Source organism: Ciconia boyciana, chromosome 5, assembly GCF_034638445.1.
Source record: "Ciconia boyciana chromosome 5, ASM3463844v1, whole genome shotgun sequence".
Classification (NCBI taxonomy): Eukaryota; Metazoa; Chordata; class Aves; order Ciconiiformes; family Ciconiidae; genus Ciconia; species Ciconia boyciana.
The window spans coordinates 13891858-13918793 of record NC_132938.1 but is presented as its reverse complement, the minus strand read 5'-3'; the positions used below and the strand labels follow the sequence as shown (position 1 = coordinate 13918793).

At 37.4% G+C, this 26936-nt stretch overlaps 1 protein-coding gene across 3 annotated transcripts in view; it reads right to left on the bottom strand.

Moving 5' to 3' along the window:
* PPP2R2C (protein phosphatase 2 regulatory subunit Bgamma) overlaps window positions 1-26936 on the bottom strand; it is a 201649-nt gene that overhangs the window by 19601 nt on the left and 155112 nt on the right. For all 3 annotated transcript variants that reach the window (XM_072861598.1, XM_072861600.1, XM_072861599.1), the window contains one exon: window positions 11523-11687. In XM_072861598.1, coding sequence (XP_072717699.1) covers window positions 11523-11687 — 165 coding nt within the window. The remainder of the gene's footprint in view (window positions 1-11522; window positions 11688-26936) is intronic.

Sequence of the window (26936 nt, the reverse complement as noted above, 5' to 3'; positions counted from 1 at the left end):
AATCAAGTTTGCCAGCCTGCACTGGAAACACATTTTCTGTTCATTACAGTTTAGACCTATCTTCTGGAGGTCCCTCTTATGCCAGGGCACAATAAGCACCCAAAACACAAGACTTCAAATTGAGCTTACTTTTCCATATCTAAATAAATCTTGTTAGACCAGGACTTGGAATCAGAACTTTACTGAGATTCGATTACAAATTCTATTATACTCCTCGATTAATTTCTTGATTAACTTAATAACTAACTTCTCACATTAAAAAAGGTATTTAACTTTCATTAATATTGTTCTTGATAACCTTCACAGTGCTCATTGTATGAAAGACATAAAGCTACCTGTCTAGTTGCAAACTAATGAACACAGGAATCACAAACGGTGTGGCATGTTGAGCTTTCTCATGACGCTGCTCAGACTTAAATATCACCTTGATGACTGTGGAATAGAGAAATATCATGGGACTACAGAGGGAAGCTGAGCGTATCTCTGAGTACAGCCAGTGTTGGAGAGGAGCCTCCAAGGAAGACACCATTCCTGCCCCTTACTCCACTGGCAGATATGTAGGTAAACTGGGAAGTCTGCTTAGGGAAATAAAGATGTTCAATCCCTTTCTGCACGGCTTCCTGCTCACAAGTTAAAAACCAGGGTAGCTTTTCACAGAATTAAGTCCAGACTTTGGAGAGAAGGATGGGTTGGGTGAAGGATACTTGCTAGAGCACTGTTTTCCTGAATCCTGAAGAAAATCTGCAGCATAAAAATACGCTGCTTCTTTCTCAAAAGGAACTGCCATCTGCTGAAAAACAAACTCTTATCTCTTGTAAAAAAAAATTCTTAGTGTTCCTTGAATTTCTCTGATCTAATGTAGACATGGAGACTCTCCTTAGAATGAGTAGATAGAAAGGCATCTCTAAGGTGTGGATTTATCATGCAGAAATATATGCAGATGTCTAAAGTGAAAAAAAAAAAGCCAGGAACAGCTAGAGTGGGTGGGAAGGCCCACCTCACTCAGCTTCCCTTCCAGACACTGGCCAAAAGAAAGCAAATGCCTCGGGCAGTACCTATGAAGAGTGTGGTCCACAGGCACTTCCCACTAACACCCTTATGGCTCTCATCAAGCCAGTGAGTTGCACTCTGGGTGTCGTAGGTGCTGCCACTGCAACTTCCCATTTATTTTAATATGGGCCTCATTCCACAAACTTGAAAGCTATACATTTTGGACAGGACACGTCCAATTAAGAAAAAAAACAAAACCCAAACTCATCTTCAAGTTCAGTTCTAAACAAGAACTAATGGCTGACAAAAATTAGGGCTACGCATGTGAATGTGACCTTCCTTATACATCTTGTTTCTTAGTTTTGCGTTAATTGCCAAAAACATCTGATAATGGGTAGACTGGAACGTCTCACTCTGCTCAACATACACCATACAAACTGCAAGGGCCACAAGGTGTGAGTGCATGCTTTGAAATCCCACTAGAATGATCTGGAGAGAGACCTGGTAGTCACCGATACTGCCTTCTTCTTCAGCTTTGCCAGCTACCTTTCGCTGCTGTACAATATTCCAGTTTCCCAAATATGTAATTGTGAAAGAGGGATATCAAACAGCTAGGAACACAGGAAAGTGATACAGCAATCAGCACTACTGTGCGCACTCCACTGAAAAGTAGTGAGTAGATTGTAACTAAAATATATTTTAGGAGTCAACCAACCATTATCCCAACAATAGCCAAAAAGAACTCAGCCTCAGAAAACATAAAAACTCATGTTCTCATAAAAGGTTTTTCTCTTTGTTTGTCCCATTTCCAAAGATGCACATTTCTGATGGAGTCATTGGTATTCTCCAGACTCCAGCACCACTGAAAATATTTTGTTTGCTGGGCAGAGCTTTAATCATTGCATGGTGTAAATTTTGGCATATGTGAACTTTAAAAAGTAATAATAATGCTAAAAATGGCTCATATGGTGGGTGCAGTGTCAGAATCCAATATAGCATACAAAATCCTGTATTCCTCCCAAAATCATCGCAACAAGGAGTATGCATGATTCTCTACATTATACTATAGGACCTTGGGTAATGCCTCAGCTGAATTTTCATTATTCCTTCACTTCTCCTTTTCCTCTTACCCTCACTCTTTTGCCTGGATGAAATAAAAACACAAGCACTCACAGCACTGCGGGTTCCAAAATACAAATACGAATAATGATTTTAAAAACACAAAGAAGAATGATCTATTTAAAAGGAAAGCAATAACAGTATCTGAGATAATATGGGGCAGGGGTTAGAAAAGCTATCTATCTAATATCATGAAAGTTTATCTGGAGCTACTTTTTATTTTTGACCTGAATTTATAAGTATATAATGCATTGATGGGATAAAAGAAATGTCAGCTGTAGTCAGTTAAACAAATCCTTCATTGCTTTTAAAAGAGAGAAACATAGAGTATACGCCTTGGCAAAATTTTCTTATCATGGTCTGAGCACTTGACGATAACTGCAAGGGTTTATGGTGAAATATTGGTAAACAAAACAAAGAGAAAAAGAGAACTAGCAAGGGAGAAGACCCTTGATGGTAACGCTGTGTACTCCTTAAGGCATAAGGATATGAACCTTGAAAACTTCTGTTACTGCCGACCAAAAGCAGAGCTACCAATAAAACCAACTTTTTGCTATTACAAAGCCAAATATATTTAAAAAGAAAAGCAAAGATGAATCATGCTTACATATATTGCAGAACATGTGATTATCCGGGGGAGGAACAAAAACACCACCAGGGAAAACTTGAAGATGAAAGCTTACCAGATCCACAGATTTGGTAAGAAATTCCATCATTCATAGGATAAAACTACAAGCAGCCTTAAAGTCATTCCCTATAGCAGAAAAACAAAGCTTCTGCTGAAGCAATTTTCTTTCTACTTATGAACAAATAATAACTTATTAAAGCTTTTTTCTAGAGGATACTGTTTGCATCCTGTCCTGAAAAATTCTGGTTTTTCAGCATTTAAGTGCTGTTACTTAGATTTAAGTCCTCAGAAATCCTGCACCATGAAATAACTCTCTCTCTCCCCCTAAGGACAGGTAATGGATGTAGAAAATTGTCCGGTTCCAGTCACAGCTACAAATGGGTGAAGACAGTTTTGACAACACTGGAAAAAGAGGCAGTGGGTTTAACAGAGAGGGAGAGGACTGTAGAGGCCAGAGCCAGCAAAGATGCTGGAACAAGAGGGGGAGAATAATTTTCTTTTTTATTATCCAAGCATGCAAACAGTCTGCAGTTAGGCTGAATTAAGGACTTATTCCAGACAACCTCTGGGTTACACACGTATACACACAACAGGTGTATTTCAACGGGACCTGGAAATACTGGTGGTGGATCAGGGAATCCCTCAGGGGGCTTTAAGTTTCATAAACACAGAAAACTGATGCAGTCCCAGGCCAAACAATTTACCATCTAAATTAAGTCTCTCTTTCATTTCAGATCCCAAATGAAAATGGCTGCAATATCTGATTAAAATGTACTGGAAAATGGCACTTTGAAATGTATGGAATTTCACCCATCTTGACAGGCTAGCCACAGCAACTTGCAAAAGGAAAAGGAACCAATATGTTCCCCTGATAGCTGATAATAAACAGTTTTAAACATTCTTTTTTTCTGGAATACGTGGTCATACTAATTAAATGTTTCTCACGAAACATGATCCTAAGCTAAAAATCTCACAAATTATTTAACTATACTCAAATAAATTTGGATGGCAAATTAGCACCATTCCCCAGGACAGCTGTGATTTGCTCCACAATATATATTTCATAAAGTTTAGTATAAAAAACCTAAGCTAAATTTCACTGAATTTATATAAAAATACTAATCACATTCATTTTTTCAAGTCCATGACACTTGTTACTATCCTTCAATACAGAAAGCTTTTTTTTTTTTTTGTGGCATTTCATTCAAGATGTGCTCACATCTTGAGCTATGTGTAGTTCTGGTCTTATCTCTAATGTGGTAGAGATCTCAAGAAGACACAAAAATGGGCAATAACAATGACCAGAAGTATCAAATTACTTCCATGCAGGGAATGACTAAATAGACTGGGACTCCTCAGCCTAGGAAAGACTGAGGGGTTTGTAATTAGGAGTGGCATGGAGAGGATGAATAGGGAACAACAGTTCTCTTTGTACACTCTCTCTTCCCATCAACAGGTAGGGGTCACCAAGTGAAACTAGGAAAGGGTAAGCACAGAGCAGATGGTTCTTCATACTATGCCTAATTAAGCTACTGAAGACTTTACTGAAAGATATTGTGAATGGTAAAAATTATAGACAGGTTCAAAACTAACTGCACAAATTCAAGGGAAAAAAACCCCAAACATCCATTTGAGTACTGTTAAATGCAGTAAGTTCACTCTCACTGAAGTCCCTGAACCCCAAGTTTCCAACTGCAAATTGCAGGGGCTAAAGATTATACACTTGCTCTGTTCTTACATTTTCTGCTGGTGTTGCTGCTGCTCACTATCAGAGCCAGAATACTGGGCTAGAAGGACCTCTAGTCTGCCCAGGTACAGTCATTATTAAGCACTGTTTAAAATCTACTTTAGGATTTCATACTAAAGAGTTCCTGAGTTCATTCTAAGTGAATCAAGACCAATTGCAAAGCTCCCTTTGAAATCCATGGTCTCTTTATGCCTTTTAGCTTCATTGTTTATGACAATAGTTTGATTTACCACTATTATTTACTCTATCTTTCACTATCTCTGAATGTTTTATTGTTTTGTATTAAGCCAATCCATTCAGACATTCACCTCCTTCAGAAATTCTCTTTCAAGATCAGGATGTTTTGCTAATGTGTCAAACCTGCCTTCGTGTTCTACACTGATTATACATGGTTATACATGTGTGGGAATGTTCTACATGGTTATACATGCGTGGGAATTTTTGAGTCCACCTTCATAAGCAATCTAAAATACAATTATTTTATAAGACACGAAGTATAAACAACTAACCACAATTATTTAACATTTTATATTACCATAGCCTGTAGTTTCTTATCCTGTTTTAAACAGAAAAAGTAGTATCTTTTTATATTTCAATTTTCTATTTGTTTTTATATAATTCAGAGGGCACCTCTTCATGCCCTGGTCACTTACACATTATTTGAGTAAAAGCAAGTTTCTGAAGCTACCTCCACACTACAAGACTGGAAGTCCACCTACTGTAAAGCATTCCTTTATCCAATGACCCAATATTAAAACCAGGCTTCTCATCAATACCTCTAGAGAGTATAACTTTTAAAAGTGGAGCCTCAAATCAATATTTAAGAATCTGTTTTACCATCTGCAGTGAGTTGCTGCAGCTTGTCACAAACCACAAGGGATAGTGCATTAGTGCTGAAAGGCAAAGCCAGATCAATAGCTAAAGATCAGTGGGTGGGAGATTCACTACAGTGTTGCTTATATTAATGTAACTTTGCCAGTGAGTTTGTTAATAAAGAGAAACGGTGCTAAAGAGAGCAAGGAAGTGAAAAAACGCAAAGCTAATCTGGAAGATCAAGCCTCTTTAAACCTCGGTCTCACGAAGACTTATGTGTGTGTTTAGTGCCACGTCTTGTGAGCAATCCCATGGAGTTAATGGGACATAAAACTACTACTCCTCTACAGCCAAATACATGCATAAGTCTTTCCAATCTTGATATATAAGGTTAATGATAAGTGGGGTTTCTTTCCTGCAGTGAAACAGGATCTTGAAAGAATAATGTTGGTTTCATGAGACGTTGAAAAGCAGTATTTGTTGCTATTAAAAAATTAAGCAAACAAGACATGAATTTTAATAGACTGAATAATTAAAGCAATCTTACAGCAATTATTTGCTTTATCTGTGTATGGCTGGGGGAGAGGGGTTAATGAAACACCTCTTCAATCATAAATCATTTACCATTGCTTCAGGCTTTTATCTTTCCTCTTACTATTTGTTAGCTAGAAGTACATAAATCAGTTTTTTTCTTCCTCTGATTTAATTTTAACATATCTTGCACAACGGGAGGAAATACTATATAGACATAATTGCATTTCTGTAGAAACACTTCTGAATTTTCATTAGCCATGTTTTAAATGTCTTTATTATACATTCATCCAAACTGAGCAGAATGGAAGCTTTGGAGCCCATGCTAAAGGCAATCTTATACCAAATTTCAATAGGATTCCTGCAGAAGGAAGGATCCCTTCCAGGATCCAGTTTAGCATGTGTGAAATTGTAGTAACAGATCTTTAGTGACAGTCATAATTACAAAATTATCAGGATACAGGCACATTTTTTCATTGGGGATATAAAACCAGCAATGAATATATGCCTTTGTAGTGCATGCTTATAAAATAAATCCAGAATTAGGATAAGGAGAACAAGTCTTTATTAAAGCACGGGGTCAAATCAGTACAGAAGCTCAGATAAGTTTCACTCCTGTCACATGAAACCTTGTAGATTTTGCCTGAAGTGGACATTACTTTGACAGTGGCCTCTCAATGTACAAAGGGAGAATGCTCGCTGTCTCTCTCTGATGATAACCTGACATGAGACCAGACGCAGAAATAAAAAGTGTATTTTAAATGTAGAGCTCACATAAAAGAAAAACAAGTTGTCTCTTTTCTAGTCATACAACAAGCATCATTCATTTAGAAAGGTCAATATTAATTAGCAAATCCAGCAGGGATATTCTATCACAGCCTTTTTTGTGCATCTGGTTGTTCTCTGTTGCAAATGAAAGATAATCCATATTCAGTTAGAGGTCTGAAAGCTGTCTTGTCTCTGAAATTCCAACCTCCTTTAAATGACTGGTAAATATAATTAATTTAATTTTAAAAATTCAACATGTTCAAGTAGATTATCCTTGATTTCTGTTTTGGCTGCTTCCACAGTTCTGAATTCTTAAGTTTAAAATCAAAGGTAATCTCAAAAAACTCAGCAGATAACCAAATTGAGTTACATGCCAGACTGACAGCATAGTGGCATTTATCCTTGGGGAAGGGCTGGCATTTCTTTCATGCCTGGATTTCAAATAAAAATGTGGTAAAGGACTCTCAAGGAAAAAAGACACCACTACCATCTTTGGGTGGCATCTCTGGATCACCAACCAAACCCAAAATTGACTCTGTATTGCTCCAAAGACCATTTTATACTTTTAAGATATTGATTATCCACCCCATGAAATTGGGAAGGCACCAGCTGAGATGCTTTGCCCCTTTCAGGGAGAGTCCACAGAAGATGGCTGTTAGGATTGCCTGTCATCTACAAATGCTTCTTCGGCCAAAGGGAGGGGGGCTTTAAATGACTCCTGTGATAGACCCAGATGTCAGAAGCTTGTGACATCTGTATGGAGGATGGAAAGCATGAACTAATGGTGACAGAGGCTAACTGCATTATGGAACCCCAAAGTTTGTATTTTAAAGACCACAACGGCACACGGAGCAATAAACTTGAAACTGCAGGTCCTCCTTCCTTGAAGTATTTTGTTGTAAATTTTGCACATGGGTAATGGATAATTAGAAAAAGGTTTTTAGTCTACAAATACATACTAAGAAATGAACAAAAAAAAACACCCTTAAAGCAACATATGGCATTTAAATAGATTATAACTTCTTAAGTATGCAATGACTTTAAGATATTAAGGCTATTACACAGAACAGCAATAAGAGCTATACTCAAGTGACTCAAATTTCCATGTTGCATAACCATACAGTTTCTATTTCCCACTTAATTCTGAATTTAATAATTCCAATTAACTACTGAAAAAGCTCTTCATTTTTTTCCAACTTCACATGCTAAAGCTCAGTTTTCTTTAGCTGACTGCTTTATTAGATGATTTGTTGAAACAGCCATATGTACCTATCTAGTCTACAAGCTGTTTGGAAGCATGGTATTATCTCCATGCACATTATAAGGAGCTCTGAACATACTATTAGCAAGAAAAGATCAAAACCAAATTAGCAACTATTTGTTAACTGAACAGCTGCATATTATACTGCTGTAAGTATTTTTTAGTCAGGACACTCTTACTGCAACAGTATCCTTATGCTCTTCTTCCTTGTCACCTGAATCTCTTGCATGAGAATTTATGGAATTTGGGGTGGGGGGTAGTTCGTTTATTTTTTGGATGTTCCCAGCTAACTGCTCTAACAATGACTACTTTTGCAGCTGTTAGCTTCCCTTGTTTCACTGCTGCCACTGATTTCCAGTATACTGCCTTCTTTCTACAATGCATTGCCATGCACGTTGCCTGAATAACACCTCAAAGACGATCTTTGGGTGTTTTGCCACGTACGCTATTTAGATAACAGCTTCCATATTATTTAAATTAATTCCCTATTTCTTGCTGCTTGAGTCTGACTTTCATATCTGTATTAAATCTTTACCTATAACCCCATGGACTGCAAGAACACCTTCTCCCTTATTCCCATCCCCCTAATATTCTAAATAAGCAGGGACATGCATCTCTTTTTTCACCTCCTCTCCAGAATACTTTGATGGAATTCTCTCCCACTACTTGCAAAGTCTGATAATACCACAGAACGGTATTATGTATGTATCTCTCCTATGGTTACAGATTGGGCTTTCCTGGATATCCATTTGTAATGGCCACATATGTTTTGCTTCTGATTGCTTGCCCAGTATTGCATGATCTATTAAAGAGGTGTTATAAGAAGCAGTTTCAGGTAGTCTATTAGAAAAACAACACATTTTATCACACCTTATCAGCATCTCAATGACCATTTAAAACTCAACTACTGACCTGATATTCTGTCAATGCCTTATGGATGGATTTAGTGGTATGAGACCATTTTTCTAAGGGACAGAGGTCCCCATTACAACTCATCACACAAATTGGCAGCTTGCTAATAAATTTCAGCATAGGCATCAAGGATGAGTAGATATGGAAGAAGTCTCTTGTCTCTTCCATGTCAGAGCCATGAAAGATTTATAAGGGAAACCTTGTAGTGTTGCTGTCACTAATGTTGAACAGAGAGATTTTGCCACTGAGTTTTGCAAACCAGAAATCCTCAAGAACACTATAATTTATTAACATCCTGTGTCAGTGACTTACACGACAGATATTAGTAAGTAATTTATACAGTTTGGCACAGTAATTGTTCATGGCACTCTCTAGACTTGCACAAATGGAAGGGCCCTTCCCTCCAAAGCTGCAACTGACTTTAGCCCAGCTACAGAGTTTTGGATAACAAAGGGTCTGAAAAAGGAATAAAACCGCAAGTTCACAACATATGCTCAGCATCCAGGTATTTTTTATAAGTTTTACATTGGATCTTTTATCCCTAAAAATATGTACATCCATTACAATGTCAGAACAGCATCTGAAATACAGCACACAATTATATTAGATTGAATTAAGAAAGTAGGGTTGCATGGCAGAACATGAGGGTTTACAGTGACCATAGTCATAGCTGGTTTGGTTGAGAAGTGAAGTCAGTTATGGGGAAAGATGGAAAGGCGAGCTGAGCTAGGAGAGTAGGGTACTGATCATGCATATGCACCACGTGTAAAGCAACTGTAAAGAGGAATCAGATGCATAGTGAAGGTACTAGAGAGACAATTGTGCAAATATTTGATTTCCCAGACTGAATGGTTTTTATAATATATCCTTTTAGGTTGCTATGGGCTTTATATAATTAGTTTTGCTTGCCTCCGATCGCTATACTCAAACCACTCCAATCAGCAATATGTGGGGCCTATTCCTTTTAACGCTTTGGAAGTTCTACCACTGCTGTATCAATTTTATATTGTACACACTCAGCTTCTCAATGAGCTTGCCTTGAGTTCAGTGCAGCAATGCTACATTAAATGGCTATTTTCTAACTCATAGATCTGGAAAATGGGGTTTAATCAATGACCATTAGACCTTGCGCTCCCTTCTGGCATAAAATGCCTTCTTTCATCCAGGGTTACTGTATTGTTGTTTTAATAAGTTACGGTTGGCATTTGGCACTGAGTTACAGGGGCATGGAGGCCTTATTAGCAGGAATAAATGAAAGTATTATGGAACAAACCAATTAAGTGGGACAGGATAACTCACAACAATGCACCAATGTATCATGCTCACATTTCACTTCACGGTATTGAATTCCCCCTACAAGTACAAGGGGATAGAGCTAAGGTAAAACACTTCTCTGCTTAGGAAATTGTCCTGATAGGTTATTTTCTATAATTGGAGACCATATCCTAAGAGGTTCTGAGCATGTGCACTTCTTGCAGCCAAAAGGCCTAGTCATAGGCTCTTTAGTACATTTACTTCAGTTAAAAAAATAGCTTGTGTGCTAAATCTGAGCACCGCTTATGTCTCACTTAAATCTTCAAATGTTTTCTTCCCCCCTCCCACTCCTACTAATAAGATCCGCCTACCTCAAAAGCTTCAAGTAGGAACTGAATGACATAAAACCTCTTCTGTGCCCCTGGCACTAAGAGAATTTCTCCTGAATCTCCTTCCCAATGTTTCAACATTGCAAAAGAAACTGAAGACCCAATTCTGTGAGACGGAAGCGTCCTGAAAGCCCCCATCCTGAAGGTTGCTAAAGCTGAGCCACCCACAGTTCATTCATTAGGTTCTCAGCTCTTCATAGGAGCCAGCCACATGACACAATGCTTTTGTCTGGTGGTTTTCAGTCTCAGAAGATTAGGAATAAACAGGTTGTTTGCACAAGGCAAAGTGCCCAGGCTTGCCAGATTACTGGTGGAAAGAACCATATTCTGTCTTACTTAGACTATAAAGAGCTGATAGCAAGACATTATGAACACGCATTTTCCTTCATCCTCTACTTCGAGAACAAAGAGCCCCAAGTTTTAACATTTAACTTCCTTGTTCTTAGGTAGGTTTCAGATATGAACTGTTATGAATTGGTGGCTCTGTCTCAAAGTCTCACAGGCTACATAAAATCACTTTAGGACAGATGACAACTTCTGTAACAACACAATATCTTTTTCTTTTATTTTCCACACACACCCCACCCCCACCCCCCCAGTATTACTTATTGCATTATTTCCTCTGTATCTGTACAGACACATTATTGAAAAAGTACATATAGGGAAAGCTGGGCTAAATTTTTAGGAAGGACTCCAACATTTTTTAATCCAGCAAATGGATTCAAAATTTTGAAGGCAGTTTGAATGACAAAATTTATTCGCTGCAGTATTCAGAACAGTCATTGTGTATTCAAAACAGTATGCTCATCTACTTAAATACTCGCCCCCCCAATATTTCATTTGTTAGGAATCATCTCTCTTTTTCTAGAGTTGTGGGTTCTTCACTGATCCCTGCAGTAAGAACCATAAGGGCAACCAGTCACAGACATGACTGTTATCAAGTTCATAGGTAGTACTTGTAGATGAAAAAATTTTCTTCCTTTTGCTGTTTTCTTTTCAACTGTGCCTGCAACTGAGAAGCTAATACCCTGGGGTATGCACACATCTACATGCTGTCCATGAATAATAAGACTTTAATGACATCTGGGGCTCAATGAAGCAAGGACTTACGCTTGGAATGTTTGTCACAGAGAGCTGATGCCCTCATGTCGCAGAGTCTCAGGGATCCTTTGCTGCTGCTGTAGACAAAGAGATTGCAGTGATGGGGATGAAACTCAGAGGCTGTAATCACTTCCGTCAGGTCCTCCATATTGGCTGGCTTTATATCTACAATGTCTGAATGGAAGTTTCATTAAGGAAAATGCAGTTGTTTGCAGGTAAACCATGACTCTTACTGCCTTCTTGAAGGAAGCATGTACATGTTCATACATTTAATGCTTTTAGATAAAGATATACTCATTTGTCTGGCAGTAGGGTGTTTTAAAATTTCCATACCTGCCCTATCTGCACCAAACTCAAAGAGCCACTAGTCAGCAACAGTTTTACAGCAGATGCCATTAGTAGGTCAACATTTGTCCATGCTGTGCAAACAAAGACATCAAAGAAACAGTATTCCGGGGGATATGGAATTCTCACCTTCATTAAAACTATAGAGAGCAGGTAGCTGTATCTCCTGTAGTTGCTACTGAAATCACTGCTCTACCCCAGATAATACTCATTGATAGGGAATAATGTACAGCCCAGATCTGCTCACTCCAGTAAAGGCTCACTGGCTTTTATGATCATGCAACTTAAGCTAAAAAATACACATAGCTTAAGTTAAAAGCCTCAAACAACAAATGTACTTTTTTACAAAGGTAAATGTGGCAAACACAGAAGCATTTATGCAAATAGTTTTGTGTGAATATATACTAACATCCTTTCGAAAAAAAATTGTGCACAGTATTTGTTTTGCTATTTGAATACTTGTGAAAGAAGTATCTGAAATGGCATTCTTGGCTTTTTATGTAAACGATACTTACTACTGAAATCAATATGAATTTCTGTGACTTGAGAACTGTACATCTGAATCATTTCAGTGGACAAATCTGAACAAAAATACATCAAAGACGTAGTTTCCCAAGCACAAACCTGTCAGTTGGATCACCAAAGATTATCCACTGAAGTACATCTCACATAGTGCCTTTCCAACACATATATATCCACTCACACATATTACCTGCCTTGGTGAGCTTAAAAACCAGGACCTGATTAACATGTATTTGGAGGAGAAGGCCAGGCTGTGGAAGATTGCTTATAAAGAAAAGAATGAAAGAAAGAGTCCCATGAGGGGGCTGTAAGAAAGCAGTAGGTGTAGAAGCATAAAATGAAAGAAGGATATATATGTAAAGCAGTACATTTAAATAAGATCGTACATTTTCATATGGCCCTCAGCAATCCGCTGTAGATAAGCCATCCAAATGTTAACAAATCCTTCGAACAAGAAGAGTAACATTACCCTATTTTACTGATGAGGCTGTGCGAGAGGCAATAAAGGATTTGCATAAGATCACATGGGAAATGCATGACAGAACAAACCCAGATCTACTGAGTCCCAGTTCAGTGCCCTAAACACAAATCATCTCAGTGCCTGGATTCCCCAAACATAAAATTTGAATCAGCTGATGTTCAAAATTTAAACATCTCAGAGGATAAGATAAATGAGAAAATCTGTTTTACTGATGGCAAGAGAAACCACATATCATCATACTAAGCCTGTTTCTGTTCCCACTGTGCCCACTTCCCAAATGGAAGACCTTTAATTGATTTCTGTGGGAATGGGGTATAGTCTATCACCACCTTTACACTCTGTACTTTGATCTTCCCCAGAAATGCAGATCTGGGACACTACATTGAAATTAAACATAATACAAAAGATTCAGAAATAATTATCTTGACAACTTTGCATAGACAAATACCTCACACCACACTGATAGGGTTTTTTTACACCAAGTGGTTTAAAAAGGAAAATATCAGCAAAACGGTGAGTATCTTGTGACATTTAATAACAACTGGGAATGAACTAATGTTGCATTTCAACTGCATTCCCACTTACTTGCACTATCAAATTTGCATCCATCTCCAAGCATCCATCTTGATTCATATTATGCAATGAATGTTAAGATGTAGCAACATTGATTTACCCCTTTTATAAAGCATCACTAAATATTATTGAAAATCAACAGGAAAAAATAACCTTTACTCAGTTATTTGTATTTGGTGAATCTGCCTCAAGAAATATCTTTAAGTAAAAGCAATTGCTTTCAGTGATTGAATTGCTTTCAGGAGTTCAGAGAAACTATAGTAACTCAATAAAAGTATTTCACCTCTCAGCAGAGAGATGAATAATTGCTGAGTGATGAGAAAGATATAAAATATAAATTAAGTATGTGAAACAGTCATGGTAAATATAATTTTTCTGGATGCTGAAGACAATATTGATGAATTTCCCTTCATTGCATGAAATGAATAACCCTACACTGAATAATGAAATTAAATATTCCATTCTCTTGCCAGAAAAGCAGAAAATACTTGAAACAGACTGCATTTCCAGATGTGATCTAAATCTCCACTGAGAAAGAACCTCATTGCCTACTGAGGATCACAGAGAAAATGCACCACTGAAAATTCATGTTTCGTTAGATTTAGAAAAAATAAAACAATAACATTTGTATTGAAGTAAACAATCAAGGGAATAGAGAGTTGCAGAAGAGATTTACCCCAATTGCATTTGTAATAATAGATGGAAAAACAGCCTTTGCTTTGACAGCTACAAAATCCAGTGTATCAAAAGAAGAACATGTCACACAACAGACCATTTTCCTCCTCTCATGACTTTTGCCATCTATTTGAAAACAATCAAGTACAGCTTGACATGTGATGTGTGGGAACTGTATTTAAACTAGCATGACATGGTAAGGGCAAGCATCTCCCATGAGACGTTTCACATTTCTGTTTTTCCATCTTCCCTTTGTGTCTTTTTCTTCCTTTTAAGCACAACATCACACGGCAGGCAAATATAAAAAAAATTGGACCAGACAGTGTGCTTCAGAAACAGGCCCTTTGGTGAACTTGAAGAGCTCAAAAAAGAGGGAATCTGGCAGAAACTGATTACATGAAAATTCCATTGCTAAAGGGAAAAGTATTCTAATGGCACAAGTCTGTATAGTCACCTCCTACGTGATCATTTTCCCTTGCAATCGTATCTCGTGGAGGGATGTCTTGAGTGGGGCACGGTCCCTCTCCCCCTGTTCACTCACATCTGAAATACCAGTCACACCTGGCTCCTGTTGTACCACATGTAGCGTGGTTCATTTTCAGAGCGTGGATAAAACAACTAGGACCAAAGTTATCTAAGACAGAAAGACCAAAGAGTTCACCATTGGCAGTCCACTAGGATATAATTCTGTTGTCGTAAAAAAGCTGGTGTTCCTGTACCTGAACAGGGTAGGAATTTCCCCTAAGAAAATGAAAAAGATCTTCACACTGCTTTGACTCCCACACATGCTTGCCAAGAACGAGGCGTTTCAATCTCTGGTAGATACTTGCACTAAGGCAAGGCTGAACTGGCACCTTGCCAGCGATGGGCTGGAACGCACTGGCAGTTTTTTAATTCATTAACATTAAAACTAGGAACAGAAAATATCTCCTTGCTTGCAAAAAATAGAACAGGCCTGTCCCTCCTAACCCAACTGTTTGCCATCTTATACACCAGGTCTCCCCTCCATTGCTTGGCTCAGGGAAACAGGATAAAGCTATGAAGAGGCCAACAGATTTTCTAGATGCTCTCCACAGCAAAATGGAAATGAAAGGTCTAGTATGCTTCAGACCACAATGGTGAGAGATGATGTTCTAACAGCTGGGTTAGCAGAGCTACGAGACCAGGAGTTAATTCTGGGAAAGGCAGCAAAGATACTCTAAGGCAATGTAAACTTTAACTTTGGCTAAGAGTGTCTATGCTGCTTTCCCAAAATTATTCAAGAAAAGAGGTATAACACAGGAGAGCGAGCAGGCAGGACAGGACCTGACTGAGAGGAGAAAGGAGGCTTTAGGGAAAGATCTGAGGGAGGGGAAGGAGGGAAGCAAAACAGCAGGAGAGGAAGGAGGAAAGAGCATAAGGAAAGGCATGATTAACAACCTGCAATGATACGCAGTATGAGGGATGCAATCTGAGTACATGACTCAGTTATATGGTATGTTTAGTTCTAATCCAGTATTTTGTGCTGCTGTTGTGCAGCTGATATTAAAATGAGGATGACAGGAGGAAGAAGATTTGTTCCACTGCCTCTGGGCCACTGATCTAACAGAAATATCCCCCTCTGGGAAAAGTCACTCCATGAAGTTCCTTTTAGTGCAGGTTACAAAGATGACCCTCACCTTGATCCAAAATTCACATTAATCAGACTTCTCCTCTTGATCAGCTAGAATATAAATGAGCACGCCTGCTTTATGCTCATGCCAAAACACGTATAACGAGAATGTGGAAAATACATAGGGTTCCTGCTGAGCAAAAAAGGTTTCAGAATGAGTTTCCTTGTATGATAATGGAAACATAGCAGTCTCCTCAAAACAGATTAAATTCCCTTTGAAGTGAACAGTATGCATAAAGAAATAGCTGCTTCATCTTCCTGGAACTATCAAGGAATTCTACAAGAAACTTAATTTTGTAGAAAACAAACTTGCAACTCGCAAGCTATAGCATATAAAGGACTGAATCTTATATCATTATTTTGGAATCATTTTTATATGACTTGTGGGTTCACTGCAAGAAGGAAATCATTTGTATAGTCAGATGAAGGCTAAAGAAAAAAAATTAATTGGCCCCCCTTTACTCAACTGCAATGGAGCAGAGAGGCCTTCTTTAGAAAGCCAGACAGAATTTTCCATAACAACTTCACAAGAAAAGCAAAATTCTCATCTTTCTTTTTTCAATATATGCTGATGTGACACTTCATTTTTACCGCTGCGTGGGACTTGGGTTTCTGCAATTTTTAAGCACTTTCAAAAAATAAACTTCAGCATAACATATCTTCCCAAACCTGGCTGTTCCCTGTGTTTTCCACAGAGGTTTGTTCCAGCTCCTAATTTTGTCTGCATCTCACACCTACATTCCAGCCTAGTCCTAGAAAGATTCACTGACTAGTAGTTGAAATCAATAGCAATTCATAGAAGCTGCCAGGGCTTCAGTTTAGTGTAATTGATTACTGTGGTCCTGCTGAGGCTCTACACTTTTAATATAAGCATTTCTCTGAGTGGTTTCCTCTGTTAGTCATTTAGTGCACACTACTTTCATTACAAGGAGGGAACTGTGATGCTTACAAATCAAGCTCTACCAGTTTTACACTTCCTATATGGTGGTTATATCATTCCTATACCATGCACCAGCTGAGGGAATTAATTCCACATGGCTACAGTTTTCTTGCAGGTTGTGTACACCAGGGGAGCAGAGACAGAATCAGGCCTCGCTATGCTTGATAACATCATGATGTGATCACGTCAATCTTATTATGAAAGAAAGAAGCAAGCCTTAACTTCTAAATAACCATCCACTTACTCCTTTCTTCTAATTTCTTAAAGATACACTGTATGTTTTCACTGTTGAATGACAATTCTACAATAGGCATTCTACAATAGACAGTAAGGACACCATTGGATAGGGCCCAGCTTCTGAATCTCTGTCTTTCAGACCTGTTGTCCAAGAGTCAAGGGTTTCTGGAATGGATTGTCAATAGGTTAATGGATTTGGCCTTTTCTTCAAATTCCAGTGTTTTACCTTAGGCAGACAGATGACCCAGTATTTACATTCTAAGTACTCCTAATAGCCACAGTGTCAGTGCTTTTTATCACACAGCATTCCCCCACTGCTCCACTAAAAGCATGTACTGTATGGGTTTTATTAAGAGCCCAGAGAGTTGCAATTACATTGCCTGTACCTTTTGACTCTTCTAAACCACAAAAGCAGAAATGGCCGCCTAAGTGTGTATTCCTTCAAATCTGCTAATGCAAGGTACTGATCCATACCTGAAAATTACTTAGTAGCACAATGTCAGCCCAATTCCATTTTTAACTCCATGGTCTTTATAACAATGATTCTTCAGAAATCATATTGGAGTCGGGAACTCTGGCAACAGTCTCACACCAGTGGTGATTTGCTGACAATATCAATTTAAATGGCTTGATTTTGACTGGTAATAAAATGTCGCCATCAAAGGGTTTAGATGGTGCCATTATGATAGAACAAAGGCTTCCGACAGCTTTTTTTCTGTATATTTCCTCATATCAGGATTATGAGATACAGAAAGAGTAAAAACTGCTATGGGCTTTTAGCTCTGTGTGGAAGGCCAAGTCATAGACAATTATGTTAGGTGCTGTGCAAACACAAAGTAAAGGGATTGCTCATAATATAAAGAACAAGTACAAAGTGCATGCAAAGAAGACATTAAGTAATGTTAACACAGTTCTGTGGACTTCTGAGATTTCTTAACTCAAGGTTTACAGCCTAAGTTAGATGAAAAAGAGATGTTAGTGGAAGAAGAAAAGACATGGTCATAGCTAAGAGGCTGCAATAGCAATAAACTTTCCAGCTACTCAGCTAGAACTAGCCATGAAAAACAATTTGGCCATGTTAGGTAAACAAGAGGTATAAAAACTAAGCTACTATTGAGATCTAGCTCACCCAGAGACAGGATGATGTATTCAGTACATCCTCCTGTCTTATTGGTAAGACACATTTATACAGTGTGGATAATAAGGAGGTCTGTGTGCTGGAGTGGTGCTCCTTGGGCAATGGCCTCACATTAATGCTCAGCATACCAGTGTCAGTACAAGATGGCCCATGCTTCATCACAATCTAATATCTAAAGCTTCAGCCAGATTCATGCCTAATTTAGCTTTCTATTTCTGTCTTCTAACACCATAAAACTCACAAAACATGAGGAGCACAGAGGTGAACATTCTGACCCTCTAAATGTGTTTAGGAACCAAGATGTCACTGGTTTAACTGGCAGCTGATAGGAACCAGAGTCCCTCAGGACTAAGGGAGTAACAAGATTTGTTCAAGGTCAAACAGGAAGCCAGGGACAGAACTTAAATACCAAACTTCTGAACCAAAACTGCAATGCCTGGACTTTCCATCTCAACTTTCATTCAGAATTGGAGATACTCGGCAAGAAATTAAAAGTAGTATTAGGAAACATTTTCCATTCATCAAGTTCAAAGCAAAGGAGAGTCAGTATCGGTGTCAATGTTTTACAGATAACGAAACTGAGGCATGAAGTGGCAAAGATTTGGCAAAGGTTAGCTTAAGGGCCAGCAAGAACAATAGTTCTGGATTCTGCTTTAGTGGTCTCTCCCCTCCCTACCCACAGTAGTCCAGGCATGTGAGTATTCACTCAGTTATTTTCTTGGTTAGTTGGTTTTGAGAGGTTCTTTTGTTATTATTACATTTGTCTTTTGGAATTTTTTCCCCAGAATGCATACTAGTCTAAAGACTCCTTCTGAATTTGAGAGAATTCATTCTGATCTTTGTAACATCAGAATTACTTTGCATTCCTATTATGTCGGTAGAATAAAATCAGAAAGCAGCAAGAAAGTCCCAAGTCTCCATTATGCAAATATTACCTGAAAAAAGTATCAGCATATTTTAAATGTACTTAGTCAAATTTTACTGCCATACATTCAGTAAACGTCATAGACTTTGCTGTATGTGAGTTGAAGAAAACCAGATCTAACATATAAGAAAAACTGCCCATGGAGTAGCTGCAACATTTGAATAAGCGTTAAAAGCAGAGAATTGTAGAACAGCACTGCTAGGAAAGAGAATATTTAAAATGGTGCAAGTCACATCCAAACTTTCCCATACATAGGCCTGTTCATATACATTGCAACAATTAATTTACTTAAGAGAATAATTAATTTAGAAGTAGATACTGGAAAATTTTGGTTTATTTACGAACTGAATTTTTGGCTTGTTTTTCAGAACAGAACACCCGCATTTTCATCTGTAGACACAGTCACATGCCTGCTTTAGCCACAACCATATGCACATTCAAGTTTTCAAGAGCAAAGAAATCATTATCTGCATATACACAGCTGAGAGCAAAATTAAGTGGATGAGTCAACAGAGGAAGACCTGTCTTCATAAATGCACACCTGCATTTTTCTGTGTACAGTACTCAATCACTGAAAGGCTGAAAAGTCATATTTAATTGATATATTTGCATATTAATTAATTATGATTTGTCTGAAACTACTGTTGAGATGCTTAACGTTACATTTGGAACATAACAAATACCAGAAGAGCCTCAGGTACATAGGAATTATTAACAGAAGAGACCTATTAAGTCTCCTAGCTCAGCTTCTCTTAGGCAGTACTCTTCTATGTAGTATGATAAGTGGCACCATGTATCACACACTAGCAAGGGTTCCACGAACACAGTGCAACTTCAACATAATAAGGCAAGGACAAATTATAAACTAAAGCAGTATCATCTCATAATTCACAAACCTGCTTTCCTGAAATCAATGAGATATTTAAAATAGAACTGAGAGGGATCTACTTGGTTTGGTGAACCCAGTCCCTGGTAGTATGGAGAAATACAACATATATAACTTCCTTAACTCTATCTTAAACGGAGCCAGGCATCGTTTCCCACATAACTTACAGGAAAGAAGAGAGAAAATGTCTTTTTTTTAAAAAAAAAAATTAATAACTTATGCACCAACAGGTAATATCATCAAGAAATTTCTTCCTGATAATTATTAAAATCCCATGCAGCTGAGGAAGATCTGCCTATTAAGAGGCAGACACAGAACTTGCAGCTGGAGGGTATAGACTCTTTAGAGCATTTTGGTGGGGATTTTTCTTTCCCCATATGCAATTTATTCTTCCATATACCTTGCAGAAAACCCCAATACAGCAGTATTTGTACCCCAGTAGGGTAGAATAATTCCATATTTTAACTGAAGTTACAATTCAAGTCACAAAGGACTAATTTTTTGCAAAATTTAGCTAGCTAGAAGTGTATTCTAGAGCATAATGCTCTCCCCTTCCCCGCATGTTTGTTATGGAAGTAGTCAAATAAAACTATCTTCAAAAACACTCAGATGTTTCTGAAAAATAGGCACTTTAAAAATACTAATAAAGGCTTCCATTCAGAATTTATACTGCTATTTCTGCCTGCAACTAACTTTGCACTGCCAAGAAACCCCTGAACATGAGCAATGTGAAAATGAAAATGAGGAACAGATTCAGTTCTCATGAGAAACTCCATAGTGAAAGTTTTCCAAATCATCTATATTAAATTATATAAGACACCTAATTAAAACCTTTTGGTAGGACTTATTATCTAGTTGCTTAATTTATGTGAAAGGATTTACAAAAATGCCCATCAGCTTGGTCTCTAGGCACTGCAGAGAAATACAGATTCCAGGAGTTTGAAACACCAAGATTATTCTCCAAGGCAAAGGGGTTCAATATTCACAGCTGTATGCCTGTTTCTTTGCTTGATGTGCTTTCAGAATATTGATTCCAGACAAGTCACACATAGCTTGTAGTCAGTATGACAACAGTCAAACTAGACTTATTCTAAACTCTGGTGTTGTAACTTTGTTAAAGTTAATATTGCCTTTATTTACAGAGCATTTTTATTCCAAAGGCCCCAAAAGCGACCTCCCTTAACTATTGCAATTTCACGTGCAATGGCACTACTAAAGCCCAGTCCTTGCCAGTATGTATTATGACAACAGAAAAGAGAGAAATGTCTACATTAATGAGAAGAACCCTGGCTACTTCAATAGGGAGAAAAGCTTCCATGGACTCAGGTTTTAAAGACTCAAACAGAACACAGAGGTACAGACTGCAAGCTTTACAATACCTGAGATGACCATGCGAGTGTTTCTATGACATCTCCGTTCTTGTATGGAATACTCTTAAATACTCTTAATAAAAGATTTTAGCCTATGAGCAAAGCAAGTTATATTTTCTTCTTCTTTATATTAATACTCTGCAAAAGATGGTGCTTTGCAAGGTTAATTTCAAGTCCAAACTCACATGGGAACGAGAATAATTAGACTCATTTAAGAGAATTCTCCCCTCTGGCAGAGCTGATTAAATTATTTATACATTATCTTTTCGTATAATTGTACCTAGAACTGTGTAAATGGTTTTTTTGTCTAACTTTCAATAAATTCATAATACATGTTTTTCAAGTTGGATACACCACCTGCACCTGTGACAATAGAGAATGGCTCATTTTTAAAATGCTTCAATGAGAAATTAATCCAGAGGGAAACAGAAGCATGCAATTTAAAAGCTCACACAATGACACCATACTGATTAAAACTCATCAGCTGAAGAAATAAAATTAGTAAGACAATAAATCTTGAACTGAATCCTGTTACCCATTTCCACAGGAATAACTTCATTTACTGCAGCCACATTACACTAAAACATGAGTGCTGCTTAGCTGAGTATCAGCTCCGTGATGTGACCCTTTATCTGTAATTTAAGATATTGCTATATTTCCCAAGTCCCTCTTTGCTAAGGATCTCAGACACTGGATAAAACCTGAAAATTCTAATGGAATAAACCACTAAGGTGAAAAAGGAAAACTGGTTGGTGAAGTTAACGTTAATTTCAGCTCTACTAAGTGCTCTTTCTCTCTTCGATAGCAATGAACTTGAGAAAGCCTGAGATAATGATATTTTAAAGGGCATTCCTGGTACGAAATAGTAACTTGTTTGCTACAGTCAGAAGAATAACAGTCCCAATTAAATTGGAAAGCAATTGGCTCTGTGGAGATCTGTGAAAAGACATCTTTGCACCTATTGTAAAATTCTAAGTACCTTCTATAGTTGTGTTGCCTAGATCACTCTACAAACATATGAATACAGTGAAATCCCAGTGCTGTTCTTTAATGTACTATTAAAAAGTACTGAAATTACTCTTATGGGCTCAGGATTTCACACTATTCTTTATAATTTGGTACAACTCCAGTTAATTTTCTGTTTCCTTTTTACAATTCACTCTATAGTTTTAAAAACCAAGTGTATTTTAATGCCTCTGGCTATGTTTTTCCTGCAGCAACTAAATAATGGGTACGGGTCTCTATTTGGGGACAACTGCATTAGAGAAGACAGAGGGTTAGCTAAAGAAATCCATTAAGAGGAACATAATCACATACTTATTCATTCAAGTTGTGTATGGACAGGAGTGATAAGTAAGAAAATTCTGTATTCTGATTAACAAATTAATATTTTTATTAAAAAATAAATCTGCAGTGCAGTAATTATCCCAAGGCTACAGCTATACTCAAATCACCTTAAATTAACTTCTTTAAAAGCAACTCCAGAAAAAGGAAGGGACTGGTCTTTGCCAAGAATGCGAAGGCCTCAGCGATAATTAGTTTTTCACAGCCAGGCTCAACTCTTCCAATTTATTTATTTCTGGAGGATAGCTAGATAGGGAATATTTTCATAGCACTATCCCATGCCCTGAAGACACTGATATCTGACACTCCAGCCATGTATTGTTTGCTTTTGCTGCAATGTACATTGCATCTGTATGGTAGGAGGGTCCCAGCCAGTGATTCAATGCTAAAATACTGTTTAACTAGCTCCGATACCGCTCCTTTGGCTATTGGATGTGCTCTGTCATCCAATACTCTCTGACTGGCTGATAGTAAAATTCCTGAGATAGGAGTCAATTTAAGGTGATGAGAATAGTTAAAAAGCAATTGTTTCTGACAAGGATCATAAAGTATCCTCTGGCAAGAAACAAAACCAAAGTCTTGAAAAACCACTTTTGCAAATTTATTCATGGTTTTCAGCGCTCCCTAAATCTGGACTTAAAGTATCCTAAAATATGCTGAGACTTCTCTGTATTTCTTGAAAACAAATCATCCTTAAGGTCCTTATAGTCCCTACTCACATTGCCTTACTGCTATAATTACTATTATTTGAATTACAGCAGTTAGTTATAAAGACGGCAATTTGCACAAGATAATATATAAACACACAACTGCTCCTGCTCTGAAAAGCTTAAAAACTGTATTCAATTAAGATATTCTACAATAGATGATGACCACATCAGAAATAACGTTGTGTCCAAAGTGGACGTAGTTTTACCTCAACAGAAGCAGAAGAACCAATTCAATGCCTGTTGTAGAAGCTGTATCTATGTTAGTGTCTACAAGACAAAGTCATTTAGGTGATCCTTGGCACTAGGGACATGGAATTTTTCTTACAAATGAGTCTGTTGAGAGTTCATGAAAGGCTCCGTTTACTATCAGGATTCTATACAGTTCAGAGAAGATGACAACTTGCAGTTACACATACTTACCTATTTACTAATTTTATTCCTCAATTGACACTAAAAACACTTCTTGTGTGATTTTAATAAAAGAATCCCTACTCCATTCTTCCTAACAGGCAGCAAAAACACACATCAAGGACTTTCCCAGCTACCACATTTCTAAAATCCTTATTCTGGTGGTCACATGAGATATTTTGTTTAAAGCTTAAAATTCTTTATTTTATGCCACGTTTGACTATAGTGGTTACAAAGAACAGGTGCCTGATGCATTGTTTAATTACACACCCACGGAGCCAGCATGGTCCCCAGTCTACCACTCAGAGAATTCTTTCCTCCTTTTATATTCTTCTTAATTATTATTTATCTAGTATTACATATCCAATTAGGGTGGACCCCTGCAGAATCTAAAACAGTTTAAAGAAAAATCAGGCTTTATTTGATCATTGATATCTAGTAATACTGCTTAACAGCTCCATTAAAATGTTGATTGGGTTTTATTCTGTTAAGAGCTCTCTTTCTCCAGTTTAATGTATATTAAAATATTCTTTTTACAGTGCATACACAATTTTGGCATTGGAACTCTGCCTAGCTTTGCTTGTACACACAGGTAAGGTGTGGTATGTAGTTAATATTTTAACATAAATAAAGTGGTTACAGTACTTTGTTTAAACCATCACAGTTTGAGGCTTAACGTTACAAGTATCATATAAAGTAAATGCAAATTGATACATTAAAAAAAAATGTAAGAGAGGTCAAAATGCATTTCACTATACCTTTTTTGTCTCCAAAAATACTGATTAAATTTACTTTAACTCTTCTGTGGGCTAACAAAGATTCAGTCACATTCCTAGCTCTTGGACCTCCTAGGATGATGCATAAACTTGACATTTGGAAATTCAAGCTATTCTAAACCCACCCAACTACAGATCTGTGTCTTGATTTCCAGTGGGGTTTAGTTCAGATACCATTATTTGTGAACTTCTCAGCACAATGAGGAAGTCCACCCAACAACTAAAGAAAACACAAAGTGTTTTTTACTTTCATGCAATCAAGCATTTATTTCTGAATAAGCCCACGAAGAGGAAAATAAAAGGAGAATATCAGAATTTGGGTGGGTCAGCCCTTTAGACAAGAAATAACATGTTTGTACTTCACCTTGACAGTAGCAAAACATCCTTCTTTTCCTCTTCAATAACTATTGTAGTCAGATCAAATAGTATAGTCATACTTGCTTTTCCAGGTCCACAATACTAATTGAAAAAGCCCAAAAATACCGTATGGAAGAGCCCAACTCAGGCAACCATTTATAAACTTGATGTATTTGTTAAGCTTTAAGTCAGTATGGAAAAAAAACATGAAAACTCTAGTGAGATATGAAAGAAATCTCAGGCCTCCCTACAAAACAGAACTTTATCCACTAGTTTTCTGGGGCATCGGAAAAAGACGATATGAATTGCTTATACTACTTAGTGTAAAGAATCTTTCCAGAAATGAGGGACTATTTTTCACAATTTCAAGAATTCTCTTAAGTACCCTTAAGGACCATCATATATATACAGGACAGCACTTTCTTGTGGTCCCATCAGCAGCACTTTATAAGCTTAATGCTGGAGCTTGTTCCTATTCCTGAACCTCGGTATATGACCTATGATCTGTTGCCACTCATACGTATGGTGCTTTGCTGACACAGAAATATTCAGCATTACAAATAAGAACTATATAAGAACTACAGTACCTGCTGCCAAAATATTAATTACATCTTAGCAAAACTAAATACTGAACTACACCAGTGTAAATGATCCTCAAGTTACTGGGTGATTTGGCATCTACAGTTGCATAGGTAATTTCAAAATAATTTATTTTTAATGCATAAATACTCTAAGCGGAAAGGTCTCAAACCCAAAACTTAACAGGCAGTCAATGGAAACTGCCATTTTGCAGAGCTTTGAAAATCAGATCACTTAAAAACAACCTGAAATTAATGGCTAATCATTGCTAAGTGGATAACCATGAATTTCCATCTAGTATAGCCATTTTTCAAATGAAAAACTTTTCCATTGCTTCAGATAAGAGTAACTTAAATGTAAAATTCTTGGGAGAGATAAGCAGGCTTAGGTACTACAACCCTGTTCCTAAATTCATCATCAAATGACTAAATGCTAAGCATTGGCAATGTAAAGATTCATTTCAGTGGACAACAAAGTTTTTGCTTCTGATTACCCTTTGCAAGGTTACAATTGTCATATTTTTTAAAAAAAACACTAAATTATTTTTCTCTGTCCATTAAAGCAAGTGATCCCTAGCAAAACACCTCTGTTGGTGCTCAGTAAAATTCCACCCCATTGCATTCTGGCAGTTAACAGATCTCTATGGAGTAAAGATATCCTGACTTATATTTTTCCAAAACCAAAACCATTTTCCTACTCTCTGTTTTCCAAGCCAAAACCATTTTCCTTCATCTCTGTTACCTTTTTTACAGGATTTCTCTCTCCTGAACAGTTTGCCACTTTATCTAATGCAGAATTAGAGTATGGATGGAAGTCATGGAAAGCAGGATCTCACCGGGCAACATTCAGATTCTGGGTTGAAATTCCAGCAAATCTATTTTGCTCTAACAGTCCTTGTTTAATGGAGTATAAAGTGGGGCTAAGACTGACTAACCTCAAAATTTTATTACAATTATTTTAAAATATTTTTATTGCAAACTATTTAATTGTGTTAAAAGTATGTCAAGCACTTCAGTAATATAGACAAGGACAGATCTCTATCATGACCATTTTACAATGTAATTATCAGCAGATGAGAAATAGCAATGCAGCAAAGAATTTAACAGTTAAGTATTGATACTTGGTGTGAACTTCGTGTATTCACAAGTTTCATGCAATAGAATTTCTACTTTTTTATTTTTTATCCTTTTTCCTCCACATACTGTTCTTCCCCGTGGCTTTGCAAGATAGAGCACTGGAGTCCTTGGTCAGCATTTACAGTAGTTTACCGCAAATTAGAGTACAATTCAACATTTATAAAAATGCACAGAAAACCTGCAGTTGACAGTACTCAGATGTGAGTTAGGTGTCAAAATCTTTATTTTTACTACTGTCAACTCTTATTTTTACTAGACTGCCAGTATTCTCCTGCTGAAAAAAGTGGAGACAAAAAGTGCAAAAAGTGCATTACATCAATCCAGAATCTAATCAGCTTGTTGAAAACACCTTTTTTCCCTCAGTTGTTCA